The following is a 25,594-nucleotide window of genomic DNA, read 5'->3' on the forward strand; positions in this document are numbered from 1 at the left end:
CCCCTCCTACTCGATGGCGCCCCTCTACATGGCTTTTTTTACGTCCTTCCGGTCAGTTTCCACTTTTTAGCTGGGCACCCACAATCATTTTAGGAAAATTACACCCGTGGCTCAGCCCCCACTAGCCCCCCCCCCCCCCCGGTTCCCGCGCCACTGGGTTGGGTTCATCGGATGACAGGCAAAATTCTCCTTCAGCCTTACGCATCAAGGTCGAAATGCAAAAATCCCTTTACTACTACATTTGGCACCAATATGGTAGTGATACGATAATGGCGCAGATATGCGAGCCTGCGCCGAATGCTAGAGGTGATAAAATTGTTTTGTGTGTTTTGTGCGCAAAACAAATAAGATATTTATTAGGTAAGTATCGAATATCATCTTTTATTATTTTACGGTAATTTCAATTGAGATTGACACCCCTTTCCTTACTCATTGTCATAGACCCTCTTGCCTGGTCTTCTTACCATGAACTTGAACTCAAATTGAAATTCTACCCGTGGTGCATGTCTTGCTTGTGCTTGAATTCTCTGAAATTGAAGTGTAAAAATGTGTGCCTGTGTCACAACAAATTGTTTCTATATAAAAGCATTTTTGATATGCACATCTCTAAATTCAAGCTAACTTCTTTTGAAGTCTTGTCCGAGCTCATCATCTAGGTCGGTTGAGGTTGAGGTTGGTCTTAGGTAGGTACCTTTGCTGTTGAATGAATAAAGTTGCACCGGGTAACTATTCTAAAAAATAAGTTAGAGGCTATAATGAACTTCGATAAGAAAAAGTAGGGTCATATTTCCTTTTTTGCACCCTGTAAAAACTGGACTAATTGGCTAAATGAGAATATGAAAGGAAATAAGTAGGAACACATCCTTCTAAGCTTAAAATTGAGAACAGGCTTTGATACTTATGATGCTTTTTACACAAAACATATGTAATTTTCACCTGACCACACATTGAGTCAGGGGTGTTCCGTGTTAGTATTCAAAAGGCCCGAGCAGGTTGAAGGTTGGTAGGTTGTCGGTTGGTAGGTTCTAGGTATGTAGGTTGTTAGGTTGTAGGTAAGGAGGGGAAGTAAGATCAGGTCAGGTATGGTTAGGTTTTGTTAGGTAAGGTTAGGCCAGGTTTGAGGTTAGATCAGGTTTTGTTTTTCCTGCTTGTAGTGTAGTACACCTGTTTTTCAGGAGTAACTTGTCCTAAAAACAATTTTCTAGGTTGATAGATGGTTTGTGACAGTATGAAGATGAACATGTTCAACTAGTCTTTTTGTTTGATACCTTCAAAAAAGGTAGCCAACTGCATGCATGCACTAGTACCTAATGTATCCAGTACCTATCATAATATTATCAAACCAGAGCACAGTTTTGAGTCATTTTTCAGTATTCTGCAGGGTTTTCTATGTTTGATTCATTGCATTTCTTGGCCTCTCAGAAAATTGCATAGATCATGTAAATTCAACCAATGAGAAGCCAAAAGAGCCTGCAGCCTGCTGATTGAAAAGTGCAAAGGAACAGCACCTAGTGTAAAAATGGAGCAATCACATAAGTATAATTGATTACTTTGTGTGAAAAGTTATTTTTTATTACATATACTCTACTTCTTCAGTCTTGTTTTTAAATCTAAGCCTTATATTCCCTTTTACACTCATTTTAGTTATGGTTTCAAATCCAACTGGTCTTTTAGCTTTATTCAGCTCACATTTTCTAAAATACCTCTTTTAGGTAATGGACAAGATACTGGATAGTCTATTAATGACCAGTGCAGTGGCATAACCTCACTTGATACTTATAGTTTGCCAAAGCTTTGTAAGATACTAAATGTAGGCACATTGGCAGGTCATTAATAGCAACACGAAAATTGTCCCTTGCTGAGTCATACATAAGTTTACATATGTTATTGTTTGCACAAGCATTTCCAGCTGTTCTGGAGATTGTCATCATTTTGGCATCATTTCAACACTGACATTCATCAAGATCTGGTGATGAAAACCTGTTAATAGCTAGTGAAGATGTCTCAGAAGATTGAAAGCAAATAATTCTGACTTGCAGATGCAGCAAGATGACAGAAGCACTAGACTCTGAAGTTATTTGTATTGTGCACAACATTCCCAAGACATTTCATTCACGAGACCTGCGCAATTACTTCTCTCAATTTTTGGAGAAAGGTGGCTTCACCTGCTTTCACTATCGACACCGGCCTGAAGTTCAGCAAACGTCCTCAGACGCCCAGCAGCCTGCTGTTAGTGGCGGAGAAGTTTCATCACTTTCATCGGACACCATCGATCTCAGCGCGGGCCAGGCCAGTGGCCCGTCGGGTGGCGAGGTCGGAACGGGTCACAAGCCACAGCGGTCACACGTCGCCTGCTGTGCCACGCTCAAACTGCCCGGCCGCCATCTGGCAGAGTTTCTCTCGCTCTACCACCGCAAACACTGGGTGGACAGTGGCGGCAGCTACCTGAGCCGACGCTGCTTCATCTCGCGCCTGCGCCTGCCGGCCGGCCCCGATGGCGGCGCGTCGCCGGCCGCTGCTGAGCTGCAGACCATGATCGAGTTCCGACCGCCTGCCGACATGCCCCGCGGCAACGTGGGCACGCCGACCGCCTACTTCCTAGCTGAGATCCAAAAGTGCCGGCTGCCGGCCAGCCTGGTGAAGCGACTGGGCCTGGTGTTTCCGCGCTCGGCCCGCCGCCGACAGTACAGCTCTGTGCCGCTCGACTACGGCACGGCGCCTGTGTCCTCGGAGGACCTCAATCAGGGGGACGACGAGGTGAGGACGGCAAGCGGGGCAGAGCTGCTGGATCGCCTCCCCTCCCGGCCCGGCGCGGCAGCGGCCTCAGAGGGGAAGCAACAACCCCCGGAGCCTCCGCGCGCCTCCGACGAAACCGACGCGGAGGAGACGGACCGTCACGAGGCGCTGCATGATGACGTCACGTCCCAGGACCGGACCAAGGAGCGACTGTACGAGGAGGAGATCGAACTGGTCTGGGAGAAGGGCGGTCCGGGCCTGGTCTGGTACACGGACGCTGTCTACTGGGACCAGCAGCGCGGCGACTTTGACGAGCGCACCTCTGACGACTGGGATGTGGATATGTCTGGTTACGAGCAGGGCGCCGGTCACGGTGATATGGACGCTCAACAGTCGCACGAGATGCGCCGCGAGCTGCGTCTGCGTGCTGGTCAGGAGGCCGAGAGTGCGTTCGAGCGGGGACGTGACCGACGTGCACGGGGCCGCCGGACAGGGGACGGGTCGGACAGTGACGAAGAGATGAGCGAGATCGGTGCGTTTGAGCGGCACACCCGCGGATTCGGCCGGCGCGTGCTGGTCAACCTGGGCTGGTCGGAGGGCCGCGGTCTGGGCGCCGGGGAGGGCGGCATCGCCGAGCCGCTGCCCAACGCCGGCCAGACGGATCGCCGCGGGTTTGGCTTTGTCGGTGAGCGGCTGCAGCGGTGGCCCGAGCGAAAACGGCGCGCCGAGTCGGCGGCCGGGGTGGTCACCACGGCGTTCAGCGACCCGCACCAGACCGAGATGGAGGAGACGACGGACGCCTCGCTGCCGCCGACGCACATGAAGTTCCGACGGCAACAGGAGTGACTGCCGGTGTGTGATGACTTCGCTATGAACGCGCTCTAGACGAACACACACGGCGGGGGTGGCCCTGCCGCCGCGTCGAGACGGTGCTAGTAACGCTGATACTAGGGCGTGGGAGAGGACTTTTTGTAACTTGTGTCATCCGTGTCCTGTTGACGTGGCCAACGGTATAAAATAGCCGTACATTTTATTCAGTTGTTAGAATAACATCATAATGCTAAACAATGTTTTATCTTATAATTTTCAACAGCATGATATAATTTGCTCGTAAATCAGAACGCTGTCCTTATCATTTAGAACTGCCTGGGTCTAAACCTATCTACTCGATGTTCTCTGAGCAACGCACTGCCATGAATACATGTTTTAAGCCGCTTCCGTTTGTTGACAATTATTTAGCACATTAACTCCATTCACAGTACACTAATTTCTGCCGCCATAGAGTGCAGAAACGACAAACATGTTTAACCTCGTGTAGCTCGCATTTCACGTTGTCTCCGTGCTCTCCAGTCCTGTATTGTGAGCTTCCCTATTTGTATTACGTAGTTTGATTTTTGCCTCTCTCAGCTCTTCATCACACTCGTTGCTCATTCGCACATTTTAGCATACGTTTTAGACCTTCGTCGTCTGCTCAGTTTTGCTTGACATGCATACAGGCTTTTTCTCACTTTTACTGAGTTGCGTCGCCCCCGATCACTCACTCCCGGCTGAACGTAAACTTTTTTGTTGACTTGGTAGTAGGTCCTAATTGCTTTTAGTTGGTAGTAATTACTCTTAGTGTTCCTTGACGTGTTATAGTAATCTTGCTTACGCTCATGACGTACTTTACTTTTATAATATTGATCAAAATGCATATTTGACTTTCACATAATTTAGTAAATCAGATCGGTTTTCCTGGCCCATTCTAAGACGCAAGCTGAAACGATGTAGACTTGTATTTCTGAGCTTGCAATGAAAGTGAGCTTGCTACCTATCACTTCAGTTATGCTCTTAAATAATGACAGTGCGCGAATGTTGCACGTTGTTACTATTTTGCCGCTCGGTTTTCATCAATACGAGGACCGTGTCCATCGATTCCTCCCACCTATTAGTTCCACCAAATTTTCCAGTGATTTATGGAATCACCAGGCTATGTATTTTCTTTTTGCGTCAATGAATACAGTTTCTCCCCTCGGTTCAAACTGACTTTGTGGCGCCACTTTTCGCAGAAAAAAAACCCGCTGGTGCCATCGCGGGTAAATCTCCGGTCGACTGGTAGCAGAGCTGGCGAACGGCCGCTGGGGCGCCCTCTACTTACCAGCCCCGGCTCAACCAGATGGCGCTGCTGGGCGCATTCCGCTGAGGACCGGCCAGGGGATGCTTACATCGGTGATCTCGGGCGGCAGGACGAAACAGTACAGACAAACAAATCTGTGTGCCGACTCCTGGCGTCCCTCATAGGCGGAACAGGGTGGCTGATCGCTGTGGGCCACGACAGGCGACGATGGCGACCTCTGCGCCTGTGAAGGCCACTGCTCTGGGCGCGCCACACAGGAGATAGAGATGAGCCATCACCCAGCTGTCTACGGCACCATGGACTGTGCGCTGTGCGGCTCGGAGGTGGGCGGGGGCGGCGGCAGCACGGACACGACCCTGCCGTACTCCAAGAAGACGGTGTTTGAGCTGCTGTTTGAGGCGGGCCACCCGGTGCAGAATCGTGCCCGGCTCTGCGATTCCTGCGTGTCGGCTGTGAACGAGCTCGAATGGACCACGTCGCGCGCGGTCCGCGCCCGGGAGAAGATCACGGAGCGAGCTATGATGAAGGTAAGTTACCGACAGGGAGTATAGGGACAACGGGCGTATCTGCGCTATAATATAAATGGGTGCTGTGGATGCCAATGTTTGAACCGAACATGAGAGGAAAACCAATAAAGTCAAAAGGTCAAAGGGATTGATATTAATAATTGATGGTTATGTTATGTGGAATCATAGACCTCTGTACGTCCTGTTGGGTGTACAGACGTCTATGGTTGAATGAATAAAAGTTATATTAGAAATCATAAAAAAGCGAAATGTACGCACTTTCGGCAGTGTCATGATGCCACACTGTTGTCTGTTATGGTCTGACCTTCCTGACTGATTGATGCCGACACGCTATTCAGTTTTTAACGTATAGTTTGTTTGCAGCCCGGCAGCATCGCTGTGAAAGAGCAGGCACAGAGCTCTGAGCAGGGGCCGACTGATCAGTCTGCACCTGATAAACGAGCTGGGGATGACGGCGTGGCTGAGGCGGCGTCAGCACGCGCTCAGCGGCCGCCACGACCGCGCAAAAGCCGAGGTTGGGTGAGACGGCGGCCCAAGGTGCTCGTACGCAGTGAGAGCGACGAGAACACTGAGGACACCTCTGGTGCGCACGCTGGCGGTGCCGGTGGTGACGGTAGTGGAGTGGTGATGCCCGTGGACCCCAGTGCAGTGAAAAAGGAGCCGATGGAGATTGGTGAAACGACGGACGAGGGCGGGGGTGGGGATGGCCCGGCGGCCGGCTCGGCCAGTGTCCCGGGGGTCGCAAAAGAAGCCAAGAACGGTAAACGACCCGACTGGAACGAACGGTGGCGAAGCAGGACTCTAAAAAACACGTCGTGGCGTGAGCGACTGCAGGGAGAGCGCGACAGGAAATTGTTGGAGGCGGAACTGGCTAACCCGCTGACCATTCACCCTACGGAGCGTGCTAGCGAGGAGCCCGGCGCGGCGGCGAACGGCGGCGCCGGCGCGACCTCCTCAGCCGGCGGGGAGGGCGTCGCTCAGCCGCCTGGCGAGAGCATGTTCCGCGTCGGTCGCAAGGTGGTGACGAAGCAAATCGACGGCTCGGCGGCGCCGGCCGTGAAGCTGGTGCACCGTAAGAGCACCGGCCAGTCCAAGGTCACTTTCCTCGACCACAAGAAGGCGATGCGGCACGCGGCGTGGATAGACCGGGTGCAGGCGATGCAGTCTGGTACCACAGTACTAGACATGGCCGGTGACGAGACGGATACACCCACACGGCCGGCCAAGAGGAAGCGGCCGCCGCGCGTGCTAACCAAGCCGCCGACTGAGGAGCCGTGCGCGCTGCCCTCCGAGGTGGCGTGGATGGCGGGTGGGGGTGAGACCGAGTCGCCTTGGCTGGCACCAGAGGGAGCCGTGCACGCAGTGCTTGAGGTGCAGCCCGGCGAGGCCTGGGTGGACGCCATCGTGCGCTCAGAGGCCGCAGAGGACTGGGGCAGTGGAGAGCAGGCGCCGCTGCCCGTCCCGCTGACCAATATAAAGAGCGAGCCGCCCGAGTGACGAAGGCGCGGTGTCGTCTTACCGGCAGGGACGCGGGACATGGCGGCGGTATGTGGTTCTACGGTTGGTGGAGTGATTCCATTGGTTTGACCCTGGATAGTTTCTTAGCCAGTCCGGGTGTAATGAATATGTGCTCAGCTGTCATTTCACTGTCATCTGTAGTAGTTACTTGCTGCCCCACGTCATACGTTTTGATAGAGCGCGGTTCTTGTAGATCGAAGGGCCCTAAGGACTGCTGTCCAAATCGCGTTCCCTTCGGTTAGCATGAATGACCCTGCAACTTGTTAAGGTTACGTTTGGACTTTGGATTCAGCCCAATGAGCCGCGTTTTATTCGTGTTCTAGTACAAACTTGCTAACTGAATCCTAAGATTTCTAATCCAATCCAACGAATCCTAAGATTCTTGCTTTGATACCATATGTGACTGCTCTATTATAGTGTATGATGCTAGTATTAAGTGTTTGTGCGACGTCGTGAATGATGTGCAGTGGAAACTATGTTTTCAGATAGTTTGCCCATTTCTCACTTGAAGTTCAGAGGAATACATTCTTTCCTTGTTTCTGATACATGCTGTATGAATGGAGCATCAGATACTTCGTAGTGAGACAAATACCTACATAACTTACGACTGAAACAAATCGTTCATATGAGACGTGGTATTGATCAATGACGATGACGCTGAATCGACACGAAGTCGGACATAGTACAGGTAAAAACACATTCCCTCCCAACATCAGCCATCCCACAGGACCAAACATTTCCGGTTCCGGTGGAGTTCCAGTCTACCCTCCCCGCCCCCTCCCACGCACTGCGCTACAGCCGGTCGCTCTTGAAGTGTCTGGCGGCGTCGCTGAAGCGCTCCTCCAGCAGGCTGAGCTCCGAGAGCAGGTCCGTGATGGCGTTCATGAGCGCCTCGTCAGGCGTGTAGTCCGACGTCGTCTGGATGCGAAGGATCACCTTGGACTCGAGCGGGTGCGGGTTCTTGTAGCCAGCGAAGATGACGTTCGGGTCCTTGAGCAGCTGGTTACGGATCATGTTACCCATGGTGTGGTCCTCCTTGTTGAAGGTGTAGATGGCCGCGTTGGGCACTTTGGTGTCCTGTTCACGGACGATTTTCTTCTCTCCATCGAACAGAAGGAATGATTCGAATGATGGAGGTGCGTTCATGGTGACTGTGTGATTTCACGGGTTGCAGCTGACTTGCTTAGTGGGTTTTCTTCGAGTCTGAGGTGCTTGAAGTTGCCAGCAATGACCTGCAGGAAAAAAAGACGTTAGCTTTGACCCTCTCCAAAACGGACGGTGATCAAGCCTCTAATGGCATTTTTGTTTGAAATATCTCCAGTTTGGCACAACTTTTGACCCATCTTTCGAAAACATTACCTATTCTGTCATGTTTCACAACAGCTCAGCCCAGGTCACCGAGCCATAACGTCAAATGTCATGTCGTGTTCAGCCGAAGCGTGTTTCTGGACGAGGTTTCCGAACTAACCTAGCGTATAATGTTTATGTAATTCAAACGAGAATTGACATTTATTGATGACCTAAGAGCCGAACGGCTGCCTCGTGGACACGGTATTGTTTATTTATTGGCGCTGAGGCTACGGCTGGCGCAGACTGAGGTTACGTAGGGCCATGCATGGTTTGGGCTATGTAGAGGCCTTGTTACAGATTCAACGCAAAGATTATTACTTTTTTTAGCCATCTAAAAATAAAAAGTCATTGACCCGACCTGCGAAGTCATCAGCTGATCTGAGACTTTCAAACTGAGCAGGTACACTCGGGGGCAGATTGATGTTCCACCACTCCCTACCCATCGGGCTCCCATGGCTCAGCACTGGCTGCTGCAGCAGCCAGTTGTTGCCAGTGTTGCCTGCCCTCAGCACTGCTCAGCACTGCCTGCCAGTGCCAGTGCTGCCAGTTCTGCCACTGGCAGCACCCAGTGCTGAGCCATGGGAGCCCGATGGGTAGGGAGTGGTGGAACATCAATCTGCCCCCGAGTGTACCATTCGTTTCATTTCCTCGGTAAAATGCCTCTTAAAAGGAAAAAAAACTTAGCGATTCTCTCATTCCTACAGCAGAACAGTTCATCTACAAGTTTGAATCTTAGTGTCCAATATAACCCACCTACCCCAAATTGTTTCTGATCAGACTTCATAGGAATTCGGGGAGGGGGGAGCCCTCAAAAACAGGCATCAGGGCATCAAAACAAAACATGGTCTCCATGAGTACATACTTGTTTCAGTCCAGTATTTATTCTCACTCGTTTCCCAATGGTAAGTTTAACAGCTGGAATGCCCTGGCGCTGCCGTCGTGCTTCACCGAGCGCCAGCCCACTGATCTATCCGTCACTGACTAGCCGTTAGAGGTCACCGGTCGACTAATCGCCGTGCCCGTCACTGATCACCAGAGGACTGATAGCCGTCACCGACTGTCATACAACTGACAACAGTCAGTGATCGCCCGACGACTGATAGCCGCTCCAGACCAGCCGAGCAGCCACTGCGTCCTCCACGGCCATCCCGAACGACAGGAACACGCTGATCTTGTCCTTGTCGGCTGCGGCGGAGCCCGACACCAGCTCTCCCACCTCGGCGTGCACCGGCACGCGCACGGGACCGACCTCACTAGCGGCGCCCTCTCGACTGTCGGTGTAGACGGCGGCGCGCTGCAGCAGGGCCGGCTCCAGCTCCGTCTTGTGAGGAACCTTGCCTCCCACTGCGTTGATGTGGACGCCTTTGTCTGGTAGCCAGGAGTCGAACAGGATCGGCTCTGGCGAGGCGGTGGTGGTGTTGATGACGTCAGCGCCGGCGACACACAGCTGCGCCGACTCGCTGTGCACGAACCGCACGGCCGGGTACTGCTGAGACAGAGACTCCACCAGCTCACCAGTAGCCGCTCGGTTCCGGCCCCACAACCGCACCTCCTTGACTCCATCACTGGCCTCCAGGAACGCCTCTGCGTGTGAGCGCGCCTGGACGCCCGAGCCGAGGATGGCCAGCACGCTGGAGCGCGCCGCCAGGTGGCGCGTGGCCGCCACGGAGGCGGCCGCTGTGCGCCGGGCGGTGATACACTCTCCACTCATCAGCGCAAGCAGTGATCCATCTGCGGGACTGTGCACCAGTATTGTCGATTGTATCTTGGGTAGGTTGACGTTCTCGGGGAATGACGTCACCAGCTTGGTGGCAATGATGTCAGCACTCTTACTGAAGGCTGACATCGAGCCGAACCACCCGGAGCCGGGCGGGAGGAAGAAACTGGAGCGCACCGGCTGCTGCACGGACCCGTCCCGGCGCGAGTAGTCGGCCAGGCTGCGCTCAACAGCATCCACCAGCGGCCGCCAGGGCAGCAGCGCCTCTACGGCGCTATCGTCCAGGAACGGCGGCGCGCCGGCCATCTCAGCAACGTCCGACCGCTGCTCACTGCTGAGCACCAGCGCTGCCGGCAGACGGGCGGCCGCCGCTCAGCACCAGCGCGCTCCAAAATCAGTCGTGACCCGGTCGTCCCTCACGGCGTTGGACACGGAAGTTTTCGGGTTATTTAGGTCACATGGATGGTTCCCAGCGTACCACATATTCTCTTTAGAATATATCTATTTAGTGAAGGCTGATTTGGATGCTCTAAAATTAATGTCCTTGGTGAATGAAACTTCAAAGACCAGTATGAATCCTTTCTGATTGATGGTACCCATTCATACAAATGAGATCTGTTTCTAATTTCTGGACCACTGTGGGGATCAAGATGTTGTGGCAAGGCATGCTACATATGCTCTTCTGTAAGTTATTTGTTATTTGTGACAAAATGCAGTCACATAGGTATCTGCCAACATTCATATGGGTTTTATTCAATGATTTGCTGTGTGCAGTGCAGGCACCAGTCTGCAAAATATGACAGGGTTAGACAGGATCTTGTCAGGACAAACTCTGTGGGGCCGGGGCAGATAGCAGAACAGCCCTTGGAAAGTCAGGGCAGAGTTAAGAAATTTCTGGGCTGCTGACCACTTAGGTACAGTTGAGGCCTGAGGTAAGCCGGAGTAGTGCCAGTACCAAGAACTGAAAACAGCAAATGCAGTATTGTTGAAACTGTTCAAGTGCCCAAGAAAAAGTGATATAGGCCACAGTCACTGTTGAGTGTGGAGACTGGAGGTGCAGAAATCATCACTACATAATTACTGCCATAACCATTGAGCTAAGATTTCCCACAGGCCACACTAAATGGTCGGACACATCTCTGTGTAAATCAACTCTTACCGTGATAATTCGTTATCGTTATCCAGCACTCACGACATAGGCGTCGCCAGAGATTTTCGGTTGGGGGGGCAAAATCAACTTTTGTGTCAAAACTTGCCTTTCCCCAGTCTTAAATCACTCATTTTACATATCATTCGACGCGCAATGGTGCGAGGAATCCCATGGTGACAAAGGTTTCCTTCTAGCTATGACATGTAATTTTTTTACAGAAAAATTCGAAATTTTGAAATTTCATAACAAAACGACTGGTAGAATTATAGTGGCTGCGATTGCCGACGCACTGCAGAGGGGCGAGGGCCCCTGTGCAGACGCTCGACGCTCATGATCATTACCTACCCATTAAGAGGTGAAAAACGCTCCATTTGATCGGATCACCCTGCTAAAACCTCCATTCACGCATGCATGCAGATATTTTACGTGAAATGCATAGGACTTATCCCAGCCGCCGATCGTAGCTGAGTTGGGCATTCGGCGGAGAGTGAATGTGTGAAGTGTGAATCGGAAGTAATTCACCTTTGCTCCAGTGAGAGGAAGTGTTTTGTTCACTCGAGTGTGAACATGTTTTGTTCACTCGAGTGTGAACAAAAGTTTCTCGTTTTTCGTGTGAAGGGAAGCGCTGCAAACGTGAACAAAAACTGTTAAACAGAACGAAAAGTTACGCACGGCATAGCGGCAAGGGATCCCTTAGAGATAGGTTTGTGACTTCCAGGCCATTTCAGGCCACTCAGGGTCAGTGCTGACTCTCAGAAGCCTGCTTAGGATCCCGGAGATCGACGTGGGTCACCTCAAATATTTACGCGTACGTGGTGCCTTAGGGCTTTTCGAGCCCAAGGTGGGGTCCTCAGAAGCCAGTGTGGGCGGCGAGCGCTAAGAGACTAGGCCCAGGGTGAGCCTGGAGCCCTCGGATAGCAGTGTGAACCCTCGGGGTCTATGTCGAATCCCTAAGGACCCTACGTAGGGACATAATAAACATGTGTTGCGGACCTCAGGGACAGGTCCGCTCAGGGACACGTGAGCTGTGACCCCGCAGATGCCGGCTTGGGGTTGGCAAAGTCTGTCGCCTCAAAAATTTGGCTGAACTATCAGAGGCCAGTTAAGGTTCTCAGAAATGTTCGAAGGCTCAAAGATCCCTGTATGGGCCCTCAGAGAACATGGACACCAGTGGGGCTTTCAGAGGCCGGTTTGGGCCCTCTGAAAGCTTCTTTAGGGCTCAGTGGAGTGTACAGTCTGTCTTAAAAGTACCGCGCAAAGTGACGGTGGATCCATCAAGCCTGACTGAGGTAGGTCATGCTATAATTTGAAAGTCACCGAACCAATTGACCTAGGGAATGGACGAGGATGTGAATTGCTTCAGTGACTCAAATTTAGTAGGCCCTTCCTCGGTCAGGCATGATGGATCCACCGTCACTTTGCGCGGTACTTTTAAGACAGACTGTACGGTACTTGAGCCTGTCGCAGACATTTGACGAGAGTTGAGAAAGGCCCCGAAGATTTCGTTTCACGCTTTGAACGAAAATTGTGTCAGCACTCCAAAACTTATGAAAATCAGCTGTAAAATGTAATAAAGAACGAACTAGAAACATGTAATGAATCACATCATTGACATTTCCGAGTCTGGACTTGGAGTCGATTCCAGGACAAATCTTCGTATGGCATTTCTTCGTCGCGCAATTCTTCGTCCGCATTTCTTCGTCCGCAAATCTTCGTCGGCGCATTTATTCGTGTCGCATTACTTCGTCTCGCATTTCTTCGTAGGTGCAAAAATTCGTAGCGCATTTCTTCGTATCCGCATTTCTTCGTCGGCGCATTTCTTCGTCAAGCATTTTTTCGTCCACGCATTTCTTCGTCTACGCAAATCTTCGTCCGCATTTCTTCGTCCACGCAAATCGTCGTCTGCGCAAATCTTCGTCCGCAAATCTTCGTCTCCGCAAATCTTCGTCCGCAAATCTTCGTCCGCATTTTTTCGTCCACGCATTTCTTCGTCTACGCAAATCTTCGTCCGCATTTCTTCGTCCACGCAAATCTTCGTCCCCGCAAATCTTCGTCCGCAAATCTTCGTCCGCAAATCTTCGTCCGCAAATTTTCGTCCGCATTTTTCGTCCACGCATTTCTTCGTCCAATCAAATCTTCGTCCGCAAATCTTCGTCCGCAAATCTTTGTCTGCGCTATCTTCGTCTCCGCAAACATTCGTCCACAAATGTGGTTCAATAAAACCATGAAAAAATATCAGACAGTCAAGTAAATGACGAATTTAATGCAAGGAATGGATAATCAAAACTTTTGAAGACAGGTAGATGAGGTCAGTCAGGTGAAGCTATTGTATTTGGGAGCCGACAATCGTAACATTCCTCATTTGTGTCCCGGACATTCTTTTTTTTTGCGGTCGTTGAATGACAATATAATCTCTTGTACCCTCGCCGGCATAGGCGGCGGAACGGGGAGGGCACCGGGGCACCGTTCCCCTCTTTAATTTTGGCCTTTTAACAGTAGCCCTATGGACGTTGCATGGAAAGCATATTGGACCAAAAGTCGGCAGTGCCGTGCCCGCTACTGCCCGCCGGGCCTATTTGTTTTCTACGGTACACGCCGGCCGAGGGGGCGGGTACGACCCCCCCCCCCCCATCGCCGTTTCGCCACTGGTGGAGCTAGCGCGTCGCGGAAAAAATACGAGCGTGTGCGCCGTTACGAGCCGCAGAGATTAATACCCGATTTTAAGGCCTTCTAGGTCAGCGGTCGGCATACGGCCCGCGGGCCGGATCCGGCCAGGTGGGTGACGGTTGGATCCGGCCCGCGACCAGCTGACGTCCGGCCCGCGGCTGGTATCAGCGACTTACATCGTGTTCCGGCCCGCGGTTCCTTCATAAATCGACTCCGATATAAAAGTGACTCAAATGTGCTTTGGCACAACAGTTCTTCCTTCGCACACTTCATGAGTTTATAAACACCATTTGCGGGTGTTTTTGTCTAATTCTACTTCTAGACAAAACTTGCAACGGTAAGATTTGGTCAGCAGCTTTTGCGCGCAGCATCAACGACTGCTGCAGCTGCGTGCACTTGGCGGCTTCACGTGGTCTACTCGCTTAACCTTCCAGGCGGTGTGTGTGTGTGTGGGGGGGGGGGGGGGGGGGCGGGCCGGAACACGATGTAAGTCGCTGATACCAGCCGCGGGCCGGACGTCAGATGGTCGCGGGCCGGATCCAACCGTCACCCACCTTGCCGGATCCGGCCCGCGGGCCGTATGCCGACCCCTGACCTAGAAGGCCTTAAAATCGGGTATTAATCTCTGCGGCTCGTAACGGCGCACACGCTCGTTTTTTCCGCGACGCGCTAGCTCCACCAGTGGCGAAACGGCGATGGGGGGGGGGGGGGGGGTCGTACCCGCCCCCTCGGCCGGCGTGTACCGTAGAAAACAAATAGGTCCGGCGGGCAGTAGCGGCGGAACATCTTCAATTAAGGGGGGCACGGCACTGCCGACTTTTGGTCCAATATGCTTTCCATGCAACGCCCATAGGGCTACTGTTAAAAGGCCAAAATTAAAGAGGGGAACGGTGCCCCGGTGCCCTCCCCGTTCCGCCGCCTATGCCGGCGAGGGTACAAGAGATTATATTGTCGTTCAACGACCGCGAAAAAAAAGAATGTCCGGGACACAAATGATATGGAATGTTACGATTGTCGGCTCCAAATACAATAGCTTAACACCTGACTGACCTCATCTACCTGACATCATCCATTCCATGCATCAAATTCGTCATTCACTTGACTGTCTGATATTTCTTCATGCTTTTATTGAACCACATTTGTGGACGAGTGTTTGCGGAGACGAAGATAGCGCAGACAAAGATTTGCGGACGAAGATTTGCGGACGAAGATTTGATTGGACGAAGAAATGCGTGGACGAAAAATGCGGACAAAAATTTGCGGACGAAGATTTGCGGACGAAGATTTGCGGACGAAGATTTGCGGACGAAGATTTGCGGGGACGAAGATTTGCGTGGACGAAGAAATGCGGACGAAGATTTGCGTAGACGAAGAAATGCGTGGACGAAAAAATGCAGACGAAGATTTGCGGACGAAGATTTGCGGAGACGAAGATTTGCGGACGAAGATTTGCGCAGACGAAGATTTGCGTGGACGAAGAAATGCGGACGAAGATTTGCGTAGACGAAGAAATGCGTGGACGAAAAAATGCTTGACGAAGAAATGCGCCGACGAAGAAATGCGGATACGAAGAAATGCGCTACGAATTTTTGCACCTACGAAGAAATGCGAGACGAAGTAATGCGACACGAATAAATGCGCCGACGAAGATTTGCGGACGAAGAAATGCGGACGAAATATTGCGCGACGAAGAAATGCCATACGAAGATTTGTCCGGTTACGCTTGGAGTCTTGAAGACTTTGGCGACTGCGAGTCAGACTCTGGTTTGAACTGCACGCTCCAACCGAGTCTGACCTCACAGGCATTCTCAGAAAGGTACCCCCCCCCCCATTTTTTCCCGACTCCAAAATCTCATCGGATCTGTATCGATCTCAGGGGGTGCCCGGTCCGAGGTTGGGGGGGCAAGCTGCCCCGCTTGCCCCCCCGTGGCGACGCTAATGACTCACGACACCCACAAAAATTCCTCAAATTCGCAGTAATAAACTCTTGAATAAACTCATCAACTCAACAATTCAAACGACGACACACGGGCTCTCTCTATCGTCTGGAGGTTTCGAAAGATGCTCTCCAGAGATGGCGCTAGTAAGTTTGGTTGACATGACGTCATGCTTAAAAGTGATGAGTTTTGTGAGAGCAAATGTAATAATAGTTGAAAATTTTGTACTTTTGCTTATTTGAGAAAAAATAAATATACAATTGTTCAAAACAGCATTTTCCTCATTCATCCTTCATTGTTTTAAGAGGAATAAAGACAGTTTAAATCTTTTTTCTTGGCCGCAATTCGCACACGCACTAAATTAAAAGCTGGAGTTTTGTGCGTTCGTAAATTGTGATTTGAGAAAATAAATTGACAATAATCTTTTGGCATTTTGCTTTACAATCATTTTTCAATGCAGATATATGCATAAATTATTCAAAAATAGGCATATCTTTGAAATATTATGATTTTCCACAAACAAATTTTTCCAAAAATCTGAACTACTTACAACTGACGAACGCATCCAATAATCTGGATGTCTTAGGATGAGTTCGTCATTTTTTCCCAAGGAAAAACGATACAGTTTAAGCTACTTTACCGATTTATTAGGGTACTTTTGCCAATGAATTAATAAATAAATAAATGACAACAATTAATCTCATTATCAACCATACTCGGAAGAATTTTCTTCGCATAAGCGCGAACACATCCGCGCTTTCATGAAAAGTAGCGCCTGTAGATGTCAGGACTGCTGCTTTATGTTTCGCAAGGTGGCGCAGCGCGCAGCCCGCAGGGTACCGACTACCGAGGCTGAGGTCTCCAGACTCTCTCCGAGTCTCCACCACGATTTAGCTTGGAAATGGCCAATGGGGAAGGCCTCACCCAAAAAAACGGACGCCCTTTACACAGCTGCATAACGAGAATGAATTATTGGCATAGATGACCATACGTCCCCTCCCCCTCTCCGCCCCAGCTCAATTGGAAATATCGCCTATTTTCCTTAGTCATTTATATTCTGACTAATTTCTCACTCTTCCCAGTAAACCTTAACATGCATGATGCAGATGTCCACTGCGTAAGTCGTGTGCTTGCGTAAGTGTGCCAACTATATAGTGCTGCCTACACTCTACCTAGTGCCTACTGCTTCCACCATTGTCGTTATAATTGGTGATTCTCAGGTCAAAAGTTACACAGTGGTCTCAGAGAACAATCGTTTCAACAAATTAACGATTCAAACCGTTGCATTCTGCTTATATTCCGGTCAGTTCTGCTACTAAACGATTCCGGCAAAACACTCTTTAGGTTATGTATTAGCGAACCACCACACAAAATTCGCCCAATCAATGGTCAGTTATTACTGCTGGGCTGAACCGTCATACGCTATATAGCCTATTGCAGTCAATATTTTCAGAACGATACCGACTGACGAAACACAACGTATTCGCGGATTCGCACATACGTTGGCACCCAGGTGGCCTGTCAGCAGCCGCACAAATTGAGATGGTACACCGTAAAGCATGCCTTTCCACACAGGCACAAGCACAGGGACACAAATTCTCAAAATCCAAACTTATTCCAATACTGGTCAAATACGAGACGGGACGAGGCATAAAGTTTTGAGGTTTTCTCATGTTCATTCTTCTTTCAACACACGCGGCAGACTGCAGCAGAACATCTCACAGAGCTGCGCTGGATGCAGTCATGAGCTGGGACACGGTTTGTGACCAATGACCGATCGGGGGTGCCAGCCTCCTCCCGGCACGCGATGCACTGGCCGCCGCGCAGTCGATGTCGGGGCACCGCCGGCATTCGCCGACAGGGTTCCATCCGATTCGGTGTATTGGTGGCAACCCGAACAGTGACCCACGCGAAGCTGGTGGACGTCGATGGCCAATGAGCGATGCCCTTCCGCGACCGGCGGTGGCAGTCGGTCCCACATCAAGAACAGATACCAGTCATGCGGTCAGTCGGCGACGGCGCGGTCGCGAGCCGATCTGATGGTCGCACGGTGGGCGTTGCCGACGTCCACCGGACCGTCGACTGGGGGAGCGCGGCCGCCTCTTGGCCGCCGCCTCTGGTCGGCGCGCTCGTTGCGCTGTGGGACGGCATCCACTGCAAGTCGTTCACTGTGAAGCGGTCGTTTGACCGGACCTGGCAGGCGGGGAAAGGGGGCCTCAGATGAAGTAAAACCATCCCTCGGCCTCAGGCCAGCTTGAGCTGGCTCTCCACCTCACCATGTTAGATAAGCGGACACCCTCGTGATCATCGCAGCGATGATTGTCAATTGGTGTGTCATTATGGGAGAGGATGCCAGCCTCCTTTGCAAGATAGTCTGCCTTTAATATAGTGCAGCCCGACCCATTGCCTGTGGCAGCAGACTGGGCTTGATAATGCAGTGCAGGACACACCAAACGTAAGCGGCCATCTGTACCCCCTGTGCAGTAGGGCTGACTCAAGAGCCCAGAGTTGCCCTCCCCCCACCATTCTGTGCACGTGATAACTGGATGGGACATGCCATGGTCAGCATCTGTTCAAAAGCTGCCCTAAGCATGTAAAGATCCACTGGCATGCTCGAGCATGGTCACAGTCAGTTCTCACTTCTCAGTTGAACCTCCAATGGAAACCCATCACAAAGTGTAGAGATCAGGGCGCCTCTCACACTGCAGCACACTCAACGACTGAGGCACCATCTCATCACTTGCAGGTGGTTCTTGCCAGGAGCAATGCCAGCCACGCACATCAGGTGATAACAGCAGTGTACAACTGCAATCTACAAGCATCCATGTTCTTTCTGGTTTTCTCCTGTTGAGATCCACTGCCATGCATGAACTTGATGGGTTTTTGTTGCACTCCTCCCATGTGCAGACAGGTTTCTGCTGAAACAAAGCAAAGCAAATGTGATTAATAATGGCCCTGTTTTCACCATCCAGACACTGTGTGCACTGGTAGCTACGGCATACCATAGCATCACTCAAATGACGCTGCATGTGATCTCTTAGTTTATGATGAATCGTGTTTGGAACAGAGTGAGAGGTTCTGAAAAACCGTACCAAGAACAGAGGTTTGAGTTCAAATACTGCTAGCATGCTGCTGGACGCTGGTGCTGGTACCGCAGCGTGCTAGCGTTCTGGGATGCTGTCATAGCTTAGCGTCACAGTGAAGTTTGTTGACACTGCCATGGAAACCCAATGCTCTGACACACGCAGCGCACTGCAGTGCTCTGCCGTGAAACACCACCCATGAACGCTGGTTGCATGACCAGGATCGGAGCAGTGTGGCAAACAGTGATTTTAATTTTAATTGCACTTCCTAGAGATTAACAAGTTGTTGGTGAAATTGCTATTCATTATTCCTATTACCATTGTCTAAATTTCACATTTCAAGACAGCATCAGCATTGACGTGTTATATAAAAAAAAGGTTTAGACTTCAGGTGGTCCCGGGTTCAGCTATTAAGTAGAACAAGGGCAAAATATTGTCAAAAAAAAATATTTTTAAAAAATACCTGCCTTCATCAACACCTCATCTAATCACATATCTCAATACAATCAAACAACAAGGCCCTAAAAGCAAAAACCGTTTGAATAACAATGAAATATTTTGCAACCGCTGCACCATTACTGTCACGTACGCTATCCCTAGATTGGTTGCTGGTAAGCAGTGGTTGTCGTCATCAACTCGTCATGCAGCAGCTGATTGGGATGGGCGGGGCCTATTTTTATCCAGACGATAGAGAGAGCCGACACACGCGCCGAAAACGCACAAAGTCATTCGCCTTCCTTTTCTCAATATTCGCAGCAACGTTAAAGCTGTTTTTGACGTCATAGTTTTTTGCAAATCAAAAAGCTACTTCAGCAAAATCTACCCTTTGATTGGCTCGCTTTTTGATCTTTCCTCTAAATGACGTCATAAGAAAAAGAATTGCAAACTTTCAGCTCATACCACATTTAGGTTAACAGCTCAGTAAAAAAAGGTGAAGTGACTTCTCATGCGTAAAGATATTATGTCACAAAATCTCTCTTACAATATGCTGTATATTCTTGTTTTTTTTTTCAAATTCTCTTTTCTCTATGCTATTTTTGACTTTATATGATGTTTTTAAATATTATACTGAAACATGATGAATTTAGGGCATGTGCTTCAGTTTGACTTCCTTTACAGGATGATAATTTGTCAAAACTCATGACATCAAATAAAATATACCACCCCTGCTTTGACCGGATAAAAACAAACACAACATTTCTTGTGTGTTGCCGCCGTGCTGTGTGTTGGTGTGTTGTAGTGGACATGCCTAAGAGCTGGACTTTTTGCACGCGTTCCCCGCCAGGGGGCGCCACTGAGGAAGCACCCTCTGACGTCACGATAAAACTGCGCGCACTGTGCGCACGGTTCTGTAAGCAAGTAATATAGTGGTGGTTTCATGGTGGAAATTGGAATAAGTATTTTGACGTTGTAAAATTTTAAGCCGTTTTTGTGAAATTAATTGGTAAATGCATTTCAAAAGTATTTATTTAAAGTGTGAAAGGAGAATAATTTGGAGAATATGGATATTTTTGTTCCAATAGCTTATTATGTGAGACATGATCGGTACTAACGGGTACTTCTAAGAAGTAGTGAAGAAGTACCAAACAGCCTGCTCGGCTACGATCGTCAGCTGTCCTTTGGAGCTGGACTTCAACGCTGTAAAAAAAATATGTGCTGAATTAATTTTTAGTTTCACCAAAATATGAGCAATTTATCATTTCTTTTTCATTTTTGTAATTATTGTTGAGTGAAGAGATATGTTGCTAGTTCTGACAATATAAATTATTAATTAAAAAAACGAAATGCGACGGTAAGTATCTGCTACTAAATTATCACTAAAACCAAATACATGAAGAATCTTGCTACCATTGCTTATAAAACGTGCTTATCAATACACAAATGTTTTATTTCAGACGAGAAGGATTCATTTGCCTGAAGTCTTGCGTCATGTGCTACTGCTTTGATTCCAAAGACGCTCTCCGGGTCGGGGTAATTTAGTTCTTCATCGATCGATAAGATTTTGATTCCATTGATATCCAAATTTCCCACAGCCGGCAATGGGAATCTCCTGTCGGTGTAAACGCCACGATAGTCCCATCCAACTCAAACACTGGGGAATATCCCCGCACTTTTGAGGACGGAAATCTATGGACCTGTTCGAAAAATAGTGGATAAGATACGGCGAGTTTTATGGTTGGGTCTCCCTTCCGAGGCACATATTTACGGGGGATATTGGGTCATATTCCCCCGGTCATATTCCCTGTGAAGGTGCCCAGGTTGCTGCCGCTCGAATTTTGGTCGCCTACTTAACAAAACCTCCGTTGGTGCCATCTCAGTTTCCTCGAGGTCAGGCAACCTTCACACGCCGTTGGCTACCTTGGCTGGCCGGCGACTCGTTCCCCTCGTGGCGACGCTCTTGACATCCAGTCAAAAGTTGGAGTGGCTGGCGCCCCCAGTGGGGGCCGGGGAAGGGGCAGTGGGCCTCCACGTTGCTCTCTTCCCGAGCCTATGGTGACTTGGCTCAACTCTCCTCAATAGAATCTGGATTCTGCACGCTGTATTAACATGGGCGTAGACACCACTACGGACAATACGGACAGTGGGTGTGACAATCAGTAGTGCCATTCATATAGAGGGTGTCATATATGAGCGGAGAGGCAACAGTACAGCTGAGCGGAGAGACAACATTAAAACAACAGTACAGCTGGCGTTGCATGGAGCTGCAGGCAACCGGACAGCGGAGGCTTGCGAAAAATAAACAATTCGTCACTTCAACGTATAAACAATAGTATAAAAAGCAACATAAACACATATTCTCATGGTCGTACCCATGCACTAGCGGCTCACGGCGGGCACAGGCACGCAGTGTGGTAGCGGTACCGGATCACACGTCATGGGCGTTGTCTCAGCATAGGTTGTTATGAGCGGAGAGGCAACAGTACAGCTGAGCGGAGAGACAACATTAAAACAACAGTACAGCTGGCGTTGCATGGAGCTGCAGGCAACCGGACAGCGGAGGCTTGCGACGGGTACAGGCACGCAGTGCGGTAGCGGTACCGGATCACACGTCATGGGCGTTGTCTCAGCATAGGTTGTTATGAGCGGAGAGGCAACAGTACAGCTGAGCGGAGAGACAACATTAAAACAACAGTACAGCTGACGTTGCATGGAGCTGCAGGCAACCGGACAGCGGAGGCTTGCGAAAAATAAACAATTCGTCACTTCAACGTATAAACAATAGTAAAAGCAACATAAACACACATTCTCATGGTCGAACCCATGCACTAGCGGCTCACGGCGGGCACAGGCACGCAGTGCGGTAGCGGTACCGGATCACACGTCATGGGCGTTGTCTCAGCATAGGTTGTTCGCAATCTAGTTGAAGCCTAAGAAGACGGCCAGTGGGGTCTCACTGATGCTGAGGCGACCTCGGAGACGATGCGTCGCCCCTCCTGTCGGCGACCTGCGGTGAGCAGGACTCCAGATAGCTGTCTGGCACGTTGCCGACACTGCCAGACGCTGTCAGCAGGCCTCACTTCTGCAAGTGATGTGCAGATGGACGCCAGGTGACTTCGTCTGCAGGCGATTCCGGAGACCGCGGCCTCACCAGGCAGTACCACCTGCATCGCCATGTCGGTGTTTCTAGAAATGGAAAAATAACAGTATCGGTGAAGGACAAGCAATACAATGTATTCTGTTTTCCTCTCTTGCAGGTATACGTAATCTACAATTATCATTGTTCCTATTTCATTCAACTGAACCTGAAAATTCCATATTGGCACATTGTTTGACTAAATCTGTGTAGTTGGAAACAGGGGCGACGCCACGGTGCGACGACTGGAGGGGACATTGACCATTTTGGAGGGGCTCGGACCATTTCAAGTTGATTCTTTCCATGCAACGCCATAGGCGTAATGTTAAAAATTTTAAAAAGTGGAGGGACGAGATCCCCTCCGTCCCCCCCCCTGTGGCGACGCCCTTGGTTGGGAAGCAGATTGTTTGAAATACATGTTTGGCTGAACAGTGCAGAAAATATTTCATTGATCACTATAGCTGCAACAAAAAGACTGAGACAGAAAACATTTGCGCTTACCTGGCTCCTTAGACAGTCCCGCGCAACGGAAGTGGTACCATTTATCACAGCCTTCGCATCTGACCATTGGTGCTGCACTGATGCTGCTGCACTCCCCACATTCCCAGTACATTAGGAGCGTGTTGGCTGTGAAAAGATTACATGAGTCATGGCGCATACATGAATAGTAAGATGTTTTATATGTTTAACATCGCATAGCAAAGACAAAACAGCTGGGAGTCAAGTGTAAGCCAAAGTGTAAGCCCTGCCATGTTTTGCAGACTGGATTTTAAGCAAGAAAAGCTTTGCTAAAAATGACGCTTGACGAAGCCTCATCCTACTGGGCTGTCTGACATGTCTCCCTGTAAAAAGCATGTGGCCCTTATATTGTATATATGATGAATATGTTAATAATGCAGAGAAAACACAGTATAAATTATACCCAACGTTTCATCTTAATCGACTTTGTCAAGGGTGTTTGAACAGCTTGAGATGAGTGAAGTGTAAGGGTACCTAGGTACATCTGAAAATAAACTGAATCTGCGTTCAATAAACATTGATTTTGATAATACATTTCACAACTCAACTGCTAATAAGTTAGCACGACAGATAACTAACAATCGCATGAAGAACTTCTTGATTCGCCTTGACATCACATTGTCGTCCGAACGAATGTTGTCTGAAGTTACACATTTGTTTTTTCTGCGCAGCATTTGTGTTTGCCATTTACCGCACTAAATGTTCGCCAGCGGTGGTGACTTTTCCTTACCTGCTCACGAAACGTCACACACGACATGACGTCACCCGAAGACGTCATCAAAAAGTCCAGCTCTTAGGCGTGTCCTGTTGTAGTCAAGGCCAGTTGTAGTCGTCTGCTCTTTGGTCCGCTTTGCGCTTCGGTAATGACTCCCTGCTTATGAAATTATTAAAATTGATTGATTTGCCATGCAGGGTGAGGTGAACACAATCCCCTGAGAAGTCGCTGGCCTGAAGTTGAAGTTAGGTGAGACTGTAGTAATTGTTCATCGAGGTCAGCCGTCAGTTTCGGGCCATGGATTAATAAAAATCACTTCCTAGCTAGTCAGTTACCCTCAGGGTATCGTCTTACTCTTAGATATTTTATTATATCGTAGGCATTATACATACATTATACATCATAAGTATTATACATCTATTCGTTGTACAGGTCATTCACGTTTTAAGTACAGACAACGTACAATAAGTACCTACCTATCTTGATTTAAGTAAGCACAGACATTGGCAGCACATTAAGAAGAGGTTAGTACAACTGGCACATTGGAACATTAGTGTGCCTTGCGTGAAAAGTAGTAAGCCAGCTCTGGAGTCTGGATTGTCATAGAATCATGGCTAGTTTCGACCTTGAGTCTTTGTGCAATGAACTTCCTAGCTGATTACAGTTGTGCTTTTATCATTATTTTAATGTTTTTTATATCAGTGTTTATACTGCTTGATATTTTAGCATAAGGGCAAAGGTGTATCCATCTTGTACCTACCCTGGACCGTTGGTGCAGTGTGCACAGTGTCATAACAATGCTGACCGTTCATTGTGCATCTCCTTCATTTGCAGTACAGTGGGCTGGCTTCTACCTCACCTTTTACCTTGACTGGATCCTGAACCCTTCATGGATTTTCACTACAACCTTGACCTGGATGAATATGAATTTGAAAGGGCTCCTGGACTTATGGACCACATGGTACTAATTTTTATTTGAATGGAAAGACATCTAAACATTTTTATGACAGTGCTATTTTTATGATAAATCTTTTAATAGGTACCTAATTGTCAAATTTTCAATCATGCTGCCTGTCTGGTTTCTTATGCAACTTTTTGATTATGACTTTGTTGTGAATTTCTATATATCTTTTTGTTTTGTCTTGAACCTTGCAAAAAAAAAAAACAATCCTATGAGTTTTTCTTCACATTCACATCATTCTTCACAGTCATCCATTCACATTCTCAGTCTTTGCCAACAACTCACTTTTGATCAGATAGGTTATAATGTGCATTGTGCAATGTGCAATGAATATGCCTTTCACTCTGTGATGTAGGCATTCTAATATGCTCCCTTTTTCTAGTTGTGGAACATACAAAGAGCTGGGCGTGTTCACCTTTAATCCGCCTGGCATTCCTTTTGTCAGGTGGGTGCGGGTCCCAGCCGGGCCGTGGTGGACGAGTCACTGAGCGGCGTCCCTCTGGCCATCTACATGCTCAGGTGAGTCACGTGGACATACTTTCCCTGGCTTAGTGCATCTTGGTGGTTGGCGAGTAGGGCTGCGGAGTCGATGGATTTTCGGTGACTCCGACTCCGACTCCAGCTCCGGCTCCGACTTCCAAAAACCAGATCCGACTCCGCCTCCGGGCAGGACGTCGACTCCGACACCGACTCCAACTCCGACTCCAACTCCGACTCCGACCCCGCAGCCAAGTCAAGTCTGCACGGAGTCGATAGATTTTCGGTGACTCCGACTCTGACCTCGGCTCTGGCTTCCAAATCGACTCTGAATCCGACTGCGGCTCCGGTCAGAACTGTTGACTCCGGCCGACAATGACTCCGACTCCGACTCCGCAGCCCTGTAATGACGAGTGCCAGATGTGATCTTGGTGAACTTCAAATCTGTTCACAGCGATCATGCATGACCATAGCTGTTTGCCAAATCAACTAGTTCTAGTGCCAGGCTAGTTCCAGCTCCAGTCTTTGGTTTCTTTGAGGCCAGTTT

The 25,594-nt window shown here is 49.4% G+C and overlaps 4 protein-coding genes and 1 long non-coding RNA gene across 19 annotated transcripts in view; 2 read left to right on the plus strand and 3 right to left on the minus strand.

Moving 5' to 3' along the window:
* The first annotated feature begins 270 nt into the window (after nucleotides 1-270).
* On the plus strand, nucleotides 271-7,440 carry LOC122388825 (G patch domain-containing protein 3-like). 2 transcript variants are annotated; one of them, XM_043380253.1, is made up of 3 exons: nucleotides 271-360; nucleotides 4,785-5,379; nucleotides 5,743-7,440. In XM_043380253.1, the coding sequence occupies exons 2-3, from the start codon at nucleotides 5,119-5,121 to the stop codon at nucleotides 6,874-6,876; spliced, it is 1,395 nt and encodes a 464-aa protein (XP_043236188.1). In that variant the 5' UTR covers nucleotides 271-360; nucleotides 4,785-5,118; the 3' UTR covers nucleotides 6,877-7,440. The 2 variants fall into 2 exon arrangements, with proteins under 2 accessions (XP_043236188.1, XP_043236187.1); XM_043380252.1 differs by lacking the exons at nucleotides 4,785-5,379; nucleotides 5,743-7,440 and adding an exon at nucleotides 2,040-3,951 and having other exon boundaries at nucleotides 283-360.
* Nucleotides 7,441-7,517: 77 nt separating this feature from the next.
* On the minus strand, nucleotides 7,518-15,899 carry LOC122388828 (DNA-directed RNA polymerase II subunit RPB11-like). Of its 3 annotated transcripts, XM_043380261.1 has the most exons (3): nucleotides 15,732-15,782; nucleotides 11,124-11,159; nucleotides 7,518-8,129 (listed from the first exon to the last, which is right to left on the minus strand). In XM_043380261.1, exon 3 carries the CDS (start codon nucleotides 8,041-8,043, stop codon nucleotides 7,690-7,692), a length of 354 nt encoding a protein of 117 aa, XP_043236196.1. In that variant the 5' UTR covers nucleotides 8,044-8,129; nucleotides 11,124-11,159; nucleotides 15,732-15,782; the 3' UTR covers nucleotides 7,518-7,689. The 3 variants fall into 3 exon arrangements, with proteins under 3 accessions (XP_043236196.1, XP_043236197.1, XP_043236198.1); XM_043380262.1 differs by lacking the exons at nucleotides 11,124-11,159; nucleotides 15,732-15,782 and adding an exon at nucleotides 15,811-15,899; XM_043380263.1 differs by lacking the exon at nucleotides 11,124-11,159 and having other exon boundaries at nucleotides 15,738-15,801.
* LOC122388826 (ketimine reductase mu-crystallin-like) lies at nucleotides 9,110-15,881 on the minus strand. Of its 6 annotated transcripts, XM_043380255.1 has the most exons (3): nucleotides 15,792-15,836; nucleotides 11,637-11,739; nucleotides 9,110-10,311 (listed from the first exon to the last, which is right to left on the minus strand). In XM_043380255.1, exon 3 carries the CDS (start codon nucleotides 10,268-10,270, stop codon nucleotides 9,326-9,328), a length of 945 nt encoding a protein of 314 aa, XP_043236190.1. In that variant the 5' UTR covers nucleotides 10,271-10,311; nucleotides 11,637-11,739; nucleotides 15,792-15,836; the 3' UTR covers nucleotides 9,110-9,325. The 6 variants fall into 6 exon arrangements, with proteins under 6 accessions (XP_043236190.1, XP_043236192.1, XP_043236189.1 ...); XM_043380257.1 differs by lacking the exon at nucleotides 11,637-11,739 and having other exon boundaries at nucleotides 15,792-15,881; XM_043380254.1 differs by lacking the exon at nucleotides 11,637-11,739 and having other exon boundaries at nucleotides 15,729-15,806.
* Nucleotides 15,900-21,322: 5,423 nt separating the features above from the next.
* On the minus strand, nucleotides 21,323-23,542 carry LOC122388829. The gene is made up of 3 exons (XR_006257875.1): nucleotides 23,474-23,542; nucleotides 22,877-23,002; nucleotides 21,323-22,425 (listed from the first exon to the last, which is right to left on the minus strand). It is a non-coding gene; the product is annotated as an uncharacterized LOC122388829 (long non-coding RNA).
* A 147-nt stretch (nucleotides 23,543-23,689) lies between these two features.
* LOC122388830 (serine/threonine-protein phosphatase 4 regulatory subunit 4-like) overlaps nucleotides 23,690-25,594 on the plus strand; it is a 98,291-nt gene continuing 96,386 nt past the window's right edge. For 3 of the 7 annotated variants that reach the window (XM_043380265.1, XM_043380269.1, XM_043380268.1), the window contains exons 1-3: nucleotides 23,720-23,858; nucleotides 24,444-24,570; nucleotides 25,016-25,089. Coding sequence is in view for 3 of the 7 variants with exons in the window: in XM_043380268.1 (XP_043236203.1) it covers nucleotides 24,499-24,570; nucleotides 25,016-25,089 (146 nt within the window). In the remaining 4 variants the exon portion in view is untranslated. Of the gene's footprint in view, nucleotides 23,859-24,443; nucleotides 24,571-25,015; nucleotides 25,090-25,594 lie in introns of all 7 variants that reach the window. The other 4 variants (XM_043380264.1, XM_043380272.1, XM_043380266.1 and 1 more) reach the window with 3 other exon arrangements.

Source organism: Amphibalanus amphitrite, unplaced genomic scaffold (genome assembly GCF_019059575.1).
Source record: "Amphibalanus amphitrite isolate SeventyFive unplaced genomic scaffold, NRLGWU_Aamphi_draft 000336F_arrow, whole genome shotgun sequence".
In the NCBI taxonomy this organism is placed as follows: Eukaryota; Metazoa; Arthropoda; class Thecostraca; order Balanomorpha; family Balanidae; genus Amphibalanus; species Amphibalanus amphitrite.

What these genes read in the sequence shown, in the direction of transcription:
- LOC122388825 (XM_043380252.1), top strand. Translation starts at nt 2,050, where the DNA reads ATGACAGAAGCACTAGACTCTGAAGTTATTTGTATTGTGCACAACATT.
- LOC122388828 (XM_043380262.1), bottom strand. Translation starts at nt 8,043, where the DNA reads ATGAACGCACCTCCATCATTCGAATCATTCCTTCTGTTCGATGGAGAG.
- LOC122388826 (XM_043380257.1), bottom strand. Translation starts at nt 10,270, where the DNA reads ATGGCCGGCGCGCCGCCGTTCCTGGACGATAGCGCCGTAGAGGCGCTG.